The following is an 8,707-nucleotide window of genomic DNA, read 5'->3' on the forward strand; positions in this document are numbered from 1 at the left end:
ATGGCATCCATACTTGAATCCAACACATGGAGAGCAAGTAGTACCTATGGAATATTCCTTCATATAAACTCAATGAAAACATTAGTCCATAGGGGTTGTCATTAATTACCAAAACCACACATAGGGGCAATGTACCCTTACAGAGGAAAACATCGTGGTGCATGTAATTGTGTATTCTATTTATCATGTAACAATATCTTAGGTAGAGTCTGAAGACATAGATTGGGGGTCTTGTGTTGGGTGACTCGGTGTGATGTAAGGTATGACTGGTCTGAAATCACGTGGGAAACTATTCTGTTTAAAATGTACCGGAAAGCTGAATTATGAAGTATTTGTAAGCGCATATGTATACACATGATCTGGATTCTCAATGTGCCCATGACGGTATGTTTGCAAATGCGATGCCTGCTTTCTCCATTGGAAGTCATGTATACATGGTTAATGGCTTAATGCCCCAGCAACGCTTTACGTGCAAATCATAGGCCGATGTCATTAGGTTGATTCTGAATCTTCTTTTCTATAGTGGGTTTCATTGGATTTTTGGATTATCTGTTTTCATTTGTTCACCTGTCTGCAATATCTCCTGTTTAGAACGCAGGAGTTGATGCAGACCTTTTGATTGCGCAAACCTTCAATGTTAGATTGCGCTGGCCCGAGTCTGTGTTATTTTACCAGTAACACTATTTGGAAGAGTGGAGGGGGACGGAACCCTTAGATTGGTTCTTTGGATGGTCTCATCTCTTGCTTATGGAGGTACCGATTCGTATAGTACTATTTTCACAATCTGTACTAGGGTAATAGCGAGACACTAAATGTTGTAACTATTGAGTGGTTGTGCACCTACTATATTGATTTGAGTAAGTCTATACATATTGCAAGAAAAGGTGGGAATGTGGGGGCTCAAGGGTGATAGTGATGAGATGGTTGCACACCGGTCTAGAATAGTCCATTTAGAAATAGGATGCATTGGAAATTTGAGTTGGAGTACCAACATAGGCAGCGGAGCTTGTCTGAACGTTTGTACTTGAAGCGAACACACTAGAAGATGTTGATGTAGGAGTTTTCTTCCACCCATACCATGCTCGTGCTAATAGTCGAAGCCATATGTCCATATGCACATCTAGGGGATCAAGAGGTTTGTCCTTGAGTTCTACTTCCTTGTCCATCACTTTATGGAAGAGAGGGAGTATGAGGCTATGAGCTAAACCATACGGAATTTGTGTTACATATTTTTTACTTCAAGTGAACAACCTCTGCTGAAAATAAGTGACTCAGCTTTATATGTGAAATGCGTTTATATTCATCCACATCTATACAAAATCAAGTTATATATCTCCGAAAAGATGAGTCAAGCAAAGAACGTCCATTGTAGTTCGTCACATGACATGCCTTAAAGCTTTGATGTAAATTACCACATCCAAACGACAGATTAATTTCCTAAACGGGACGTCCCTGCAAGGACGACATGCTCTATTGGTTAGTTCCTGTAGTTAAACGGCTAGGCATGTAGTTTGAATCATAGAGTGTGAAGTTAACTCTATATTGTTTTGATGTACCGTGCTTACCGCACGGTGCGATTCAGGCTGCCGAGCGCCACGTTTTATTCCGCGCCATGTTACCTGATCCTAGCAGTGTGGTACTATAAACATTAAGAGGATCACATGCACGTAAACGGCGATATGGTATCGAGCCACCTCGCCCATCAGTAAACCGGGAATGGGCCGGTCAGCAGACGTCGAAAGCCCGACACTTGAGGTGGGCTGGCCTATGGGCTGCTTTTGGCAGATGGATCAAAAGGCTCGCACGAGTGTCTGTGCGGACGCTCGTAGCTGGTGTCATATATAGTTATATTTTTTTATAAATCTTGAGTGGGATTTAAACTTTCGGTCTTATCTAGTTAAGAAAAAAAGAGCACTGATAGACAATTATAGTTAAACATTTGGCAAATGAATTTGGCAACTCAGTAACCACTAACCTTGTGATATTGGCCTTGGTTTTTGAATAAAAATTTGGATTATCCAATTTAAAATCTTCGGTTTATCCTAATTAAATTTTGGATAATCTATATCCACATGGTATTTGCTATACCATATCATACACCATATCTGGAACACTTTAGAATCAGATATTCTTATCCTTCAAATTCTTTAAAATTAAATATGAATACTTTAAAATAAATCCGGGATGGGTTTCGACGCGTAAATTATCCCATCCTTTAGGTTGGTCATAGTGGGTAGTATCATGTATTAGTATCATGCATATGATATTTTTATATAATACTATCACTATAGTGGATATTATCATGGAGTGGTATCATAATCTTGTTATAATTAATAATTTGTAGCATCTCAATGCAAAATTATGGATACGATTTGGCATTAACTTTTTTCTCGTGATGTGTGCTATGATAGAGTATCTACCTATGTTACTCTAATCTCTTCTCTTCTCTTTAATCAGCTATCACATTAGCATTTTTGTGGGACCAATGTGTATAATACTACCTATGATATTAGTAGCACTTAGCCTTAGAGCACAGTGTATCGCTTCACCGGTATCTCCGCCGTAGAAATGTATAGAGTGCATCGCCGTAGAGCACACGTCTCTCTCTACGGTACACGCCTCCTTCAAACTTTGACGAGTCGTCGAGTTCTCGTCTTGTTCACAGAGAGTGGTGAGCCTCGACAAGGACAGCAACCCACCTTCCGCCATCCGTCATCCACTCCGACTCCGCCCACCCCCACCAACCAAAACCCCCAACCGCCGAGGTCGTTGCGTTGCGTGCTCCGCCCCCCACCTCCCCCCTCGCCTCGCCGCGCCGCGCCGCGCGGGGACTCCGGAGGCCCCGATGTCGTTCCACTACCCCGACCACGGCCTCGCCATGGACGCCGCCGCGGCCTCCTCGCCCAACCCTAGCTTCTCCCCCGGCGGCGGGGGCGGCGGGGAGAGGGAGAAGGCGGCCGTGGCAGCCCACCCGCTGTACGAGCGCCTCCTCGAGGCCCACGTCGCCTGCCTCCGCGTCGCCACCCCCGTCGACCAGCTCCCCCGCATCGACGCGCAGATCGCCGCCCGCCCGCCCCCGCTCGCCGCCGCTGCCGCGGCCGCCGGCGGGCCCTCCGGTGGCGAGGAGCTCGACCTCTTCATGGTATTTTACGCCTCCCACGCCTCCCTGCCTTTGCTTTGTCCTGCTTTGCGAGCTGTGCCTGGTTTTGCTAGGGTCTGCGGATGCTCCGCCAGAATAGCTGGAATAAGGACAAATTGGGATAAAATTTAGTTAACTATTGATTGGGCGTAGTGCTGCAAATTGCGGTGGTCATTAGTATGCTGTTTTTACAACAACTATGCTGCAATAGCTTTGTTGATTTTGTTTTGTATGAAGCTAAGAGAAATGAAACCAAATCAGATACGACATATCCCAGACAGTGAAACCAATACTTGTTGAAGGAACAGATAACTCATAGGTCACGGGTGAACCTTTTTTCTGCTCTATCGTGTTTAATAGCTGATTTCGAATTGCCCATTTCTGCCATTAGTTCAATCATTCCTATTACAGCCCATATAACCACTGGTTATGTGCGATGTTTTTGTACCACTTGACTAGAACGTCATCTATTTTTTCGTGAACTTGTATATCTAGGTTATTGATACTGTCGCTTGCGTCCGGCATCATGTTTTTCCCTAGGTACAGTTCCGCTTATGGATTATTATAATTGTGCTTCATTTGACTGCAGACACATTACGTATTGCTTCTTTGTTCGTTCAAAGAACAACTCCAGCAGCACGTACGTGTTCATGCGATGGAAGCAGTGATGGGTTGCTGGGAGCTTGAACAATCTTTACAAAGTCTAACAGGTAGATGAAAGCTTTTGTTTGCTTCTATTGGTTGAGCATGGTGGTAGAGATTTCCAAAATGCACGCTGCATAGTTATTTCAATAGTCTGTAATCAGTCTGATGGTTGCTATGAAAGTTTTAAGTATCAATTGCAAGGATAATATATCATGTTGAGACAGTGAATGGACATAGAGAAGGAATTGGGATTAGAAAGGGCCATTTCGCGGAAGTATGGATTTCAGAGGAATAACATAATTAAGCATCTAGAAATGTTTAAGCTTCAATTTATGTATTCTTAGAACCATAGTATTAGTTGGTTAAGGCTGGCATAGTGGGGAGCAAGTTAGACTAGTAACATGCATATGTTACTAGTATATGTTACCATCTCCTAGTCATTTTATTTTTATCTTTTCATACATAACCAAAAAATGGATAAGATTCCTCAAAAGTCTCAAGGGCCCAAAAGCGCGTGATAAATGCCACCGAAGCCAAAGACTGCGGAGGAAATTAGGTGAAGTACTCCAGATACAAAGTACGGAAAAGCATCTAGAACTTCTCCCCCTGGTCGTACTCCCCATCCTAGAGTAACTAAGTGTGGAAGTAAATTAAGCCTTGTTCATACATTGGATTTTCTGGTACAAAATGAGCCACTACAAATAGGTTCATTGCTCCGGCCCAGAATACGATCAATCCAGCATGATCTATGTGAGCTCCAAGTAGATTACCGGAAAAAATGATAAGTCTGGCATTCCCAGCCCACCAAGCAAAGCTGGTGGTTTCTTGGTCACAACCAGCTAGTGTCATAGGTATTGTAACATAGAGACCTTCATTTATTGCTTTGTAGAGTCATTTTTCACTGGGAAGCGCTATGTGATGGTAACATATTGTGTTACCCCAATCGTCTCTCCTCTTTAATTACTTTCCATATCATCTTTTTGAATAGGGAGAAACTGGGAGAAATTTTGCATAGGTTTGATTGAGCTTAGTATTGCAATTGTGGTGTTCTCTCTATGGTGATTTTGAGCACAGCACTGCAACTCTAAGGGTAATAGTCAGTTGCAAGGGAATAATCATGTTAAGCTAGTAAATGGCAATAGTGAAGAGGTGGGGAGCAGCAACGGCCATTTGGCAGAGTATGGATTTCAGACTGATAGCATAATTGACCATCTAGAGAGGTTTAAGCTTCAAGCTGTGTCTCCTTAGAACCAGAGGATTAGCTGATAAAGAAATTTCCACCTATCTGATAACAGTCTTAAATTTGTTGTTTCTGAGGTTCTATGTATGTTATTACTTGCGCTCATCATTTCAAATTATAAAATTCCTTGGAATCTGCAGAGGGAATAGTTAATGAGTTGATCCTCGTAATAAAGGAGAGGGAAGTTGCAATAAAAGAGGGAAATAGAAAGACCAATAAATTAGTATGCGTGACTTATTATTATAAGAAAACACGGGAACAATTTTATAAAATGAAATGAAGGGAGTATCTTTTTAAGTATACTAGTTACTTACTAATCCCTCTATTCCAATGAATAAGGCCTATAAATTTAATCAAAAGTAAACATCTTCTAAGTTTGACCAATGTTATAGATAAAATATGAACATTTATGCTACAAAATCAATGTTAGTAGATTCACCGTAAAATATATTGTCATAATATATTTGATTCATGTTGTAGGTTTTATATTTGCTTCTTTATATTTGGTCAAGCTTTGTAAGCTTTGACTTTTGACTAAATTTATAAACCTTATCATCGGAACGGATGTAGTAGTAATTAGCGCACACGTGGAAGCAGTATTACTCTTTAATGTAGTGAAGTTAATTATCCAATCAGGACCCATGCGTAAAATAGTTGTAATGCAGAAATTAGTTTCTGGATTTATTAAACACACATTGAGTATATTTGGGTGGGAGCGGTCCAGCCTTTAGTTGCTGCTCTCTCTTGCAAAGACTGGATGCTTAGGATGTTCTGGTCTGCCCGTCAAATCTTTCCCATGCATGGCATAATTTGACTTACGCTTCTACATTAAGATTTTTTGCCTTGTGTGCTGTTCTGGGCCATATGCCAATTGGGAATCAGAATTTGAATCTTCAAGGCTTCAGGAACAGTTTTTTTATATCAATCATAGGCTCAATAGTGTTTCAGGGGAAACTGGCTTTGTGTTATACAGATTCCTGGAGAGGTTAAGCATGCACCGAAAGACAATTTGATTTCATGTAAGCTGACGGGATTATCTGGTGGAAATGGTTGTAGCTGTTCAAGTTAGAATTATATGAACTGTCCGCAAATTCATACTGAAATGCTGACGAGGAATTCACAATGCTTTTACCACGCTTTATCACTTGGGAACTTAAAACCGCATATTAAGCTGGTTGAGTCTTCAGTTGTTCATCTGTCGTACAATCTAGAACTTATCTTTATTTGAGACATCAGAAGATAGTGGTGATAATCATCAATATGATAAATTGAAAATTGAATTTTGCTTCTATGATCCTGCAGGGGCATCTCCTGGTGAAGGCACAGGGGCGACTATGTCTGATGATGAAGATAACCAAGTGGATAGTGAGGCCAACATGTTTGATGGAAATGATGGGTCAGATGGTATGGGCTTCGGTCCTCTGATATTGACTGAGGGTGAACGGTCTTTGATTGAACGTGTACGACATGAGTTGAAGAGTGAGCTTAAACAGGTAAAATTGCAGCCTCGAAATGCTTCATTGCCTCATTCATGACATATTTTGACTAACAAAAACTTGTTACTTCTAGGGGTACAAAGAAAAGCTAGTTGATATCAGGGAAGAGATTATGCGCAAGCGGAGAGCTGGTAAACTTCCTGGGGATACGGCAGCTACATTGAAAGCTTGGTGGCAAGCTCATTCTAAGTGGCCATACCCTACTGTACGTGACACCACTTCTAAGCTTCATTTTGCAATTAGTTTCAGTTCATGATCATCAACAATTCATGCTCAACTCATCCAGGAAGACGACAAGGCTCGCCTGGTGCAGGAGACAGGCTTACAGCTGAAGCAGATCAATAATTGGTTCATTAACCAACGCAAACGGAACTGGCACAGCAGCAACGCAGCATCCTCTAGTGAGAAGACCAAGAAGAAAAGGTACCATACGTGAAAGCCCATACTTCACCTTTCATGACACCCTCGCACATTCTTGTTTATCACTTCCTTTTTTATGCATGTAAAAAAGAAACGTTACAGGTAATGATGGCACGGAGCAATCGTGGTAGAGTGGTACCAGATGAAACTAGATGTAAACAATATACCTTTGTCATGAAGAGTGCAGTATATGCTCTCTCTCTCTCTCTCTCTCTCTCTCTCTCTCTCTCTCTCTCTCTCTCTCTGGAGCAACTAGATATGAAGACGACCCCTTCACAAGCACGTCCAAGGATGCAGTCATTGGCTAAGAAGTCATCAGTAGTTGACTTTAAGTGGTAGTGACCTGGAATTACAGCGTGAGTGTTGCTAATGTGATTTGTGTAAGTGTGTTGTATAACTGGGGAACGGAAGGGAAGCATCATGGTGTATGTAATTGTGTATTCTATTTATCATGTAACAATATCTTAGGTAGAGTCTGAAGACACAAATTGGGGGTGTTCTGTGGGTGACTGGGTGTGATGTAAGGTATGGTGTTGCTGGTCTGAAACCACGTGGGAAACTATTTTGTTTAAGATGTACTGGAAAGCTGAATTATGGAGTATTTGTAAGCGCATATGTACACAACGACACATGATCTGAAATTCTCAATGTACCCGTGACAGTGTTTCTCAAATGCAAATGCGATGTCTGCTTTCTCCATTGGAAGTCATGTATACATGGTTAATGGCTTAATGCCCCAACAATGCTTTACGTGCAAATCACATGCTGATGTAATTGGGTCGATTCTGAATCTTCTTTTTTATACGGAGTAGTGGTTTTCATTGGATTTTGGATCATCTGTTTTCATTTGTTCACCTGTCTGCAATATCTCTTGTTTAGAACGCAGGAGTAGCTGCAGTCCTCGGAAGGAACTCGAACTGTTGCTGCCAAATGGGCACAGTCGCACAGACCTTCTATGTCAGATAGCGTTGGCCAAGGCCTGTGTTGTTTTACTAGTAACATTATTTGGAAGAGCGGAGGGGACGCAACCCCCTTAGAGCATCACTAGTAGTACCCTAAACCCTCAAATCTGTAAAAATAACCGCTTTTTTTTACAGTTTTCGGCGAGAAAAAAGCGTAGACTAGAACCCCTAAATCCCTAAGAAAATTTAGAGGTCCAACCCCCACTCCCCATTCCAACCTGTAGAAGTGAGGGTCGGGGAGGCCAAACTGCCCCAACCCGCACTCCTCTTCCAACTCGCGCGGGAGGGATTTTTCACCGGCCCAACCTCCCGTGTCCGCGCCACCGCCCGCCGCCCGTCGCCATTCCGGCCGCCCCCCGCCTCCCCTCGACGCGCGCCGGCCGCCGCGAGCTCCGCCGCGGATCCGCGCCTCCCGCCGCCCGCCATCCCGCGTCATCCCCGCCGTCCGCGGATCCGCGCCGCCCGCCGGCCGCCCGCCCGCCGTCGCCCGCCCGCCCGCCGCCGTCGCCCCGCCCGCCCGCCCGCCGTCGCCGCCGCCCGCCGCGCCGCGCGCCCGCCTCCCCGCCGCCCGCCGCCCCGCGTCATCCCGAGCCGCCCGCCGCCCCGCGTCGCGTCGTCCCGAGCCGCCGCGGCCGCCCCGAGCCCGCCCGGTCGCCTCCGCGTCGCCTCCCGCCGCCGGGGGTTGCCTCGCCCCCGCCCTCCCGCCGCCGCGCCCCGACCGGCCCTGCCCCAACCGGCCGCCGCTCACCCCGGTATGCCCCTTGTTGTTTAATTTTTGCTATTTTTTCTTTAAGCTTCACTGTTG

The 8,707-nt window shown here is 44.3% G+C and overlaps 1 protein-coding gene across 2 annotated transcripts; it reads left to right on the forward strand.

Moving 5' to 3' along the window:
- The first annotated feature begins 2,715 nt into the window (after positions 1–2,715).
- LOC127308111 (homeobox protein knotted-1-like 2) lies at positions 2,716–7,212 on the forward strand. 2 transcript variants are annotated; one of them, XM_051338887.2, is made up of 6 exons: positions 2,716–3,142; positions 3,729–3,849; positions 6,327–6,517; positions 6,594–6,725; positions 6,807–6,943; positions 7,032–7,212. In XM_051338887.2, exons 1-6 carry the CDS (start codon positions 2,846–2,848, stop codon positions 7,069–7,071), a joined length of 918 nt encoding a protein of 305 aa, XP_051194847.1. In that variant the 5' UTR covers positions 2,716–2,845; the 3' UTR covers positions 7,072–7,212. The 2 variants fall into 2 exon arrangements, with proteins under 2 accessions (XP_051194847.1, XP_051194848.1); XM_051338888.2 differs by having other exon boundaries at positions 2,717–3,142; positions 7,043–7,212.
- The last annotated feature ends 1,495 nt before the right edge of the window (positions 7,213–8,707 follow it).

This window comes from Lolium perenne, chromosome 6, assembly GCF_019359855.2.
Source record: "Lolium perenne isolate Kyuss_39 chromosome 6, Kyuss_2.0, whole genome shotgun sequence".
In the NCBI taxonomy this organism is placed as follows: domain Eukaryota; kingdom Viridiplantae; phylum Streptophyta; class Magnoliopsida; order Poales; family Poaceae; genus Lolium; species Lolium perenne.

Coding starts and splice junctions, on each gene's coding strand:
- LOC127308111 (XM_051338887.2), top strand. CDS start 2,846: ATGTCGTTCCACTACCCCGACCACGGCCTCGCCATGGACGCCGCCGCG. Junction 3,850..6,326: donor ATCTTTACAAAGTCTAACAG/GTAGATGAAAGC, acceptor ATGATCCTGCAG/GGGCATCTCCTGGTGAAGGC. Junction 6,518..6,593: donor TGAAGAGTGAGCTTAAACAG/GTAAAATTGCAG, acceptor TGTTACTTCTAG/GGGTACAAAGAAAAGCTAGT.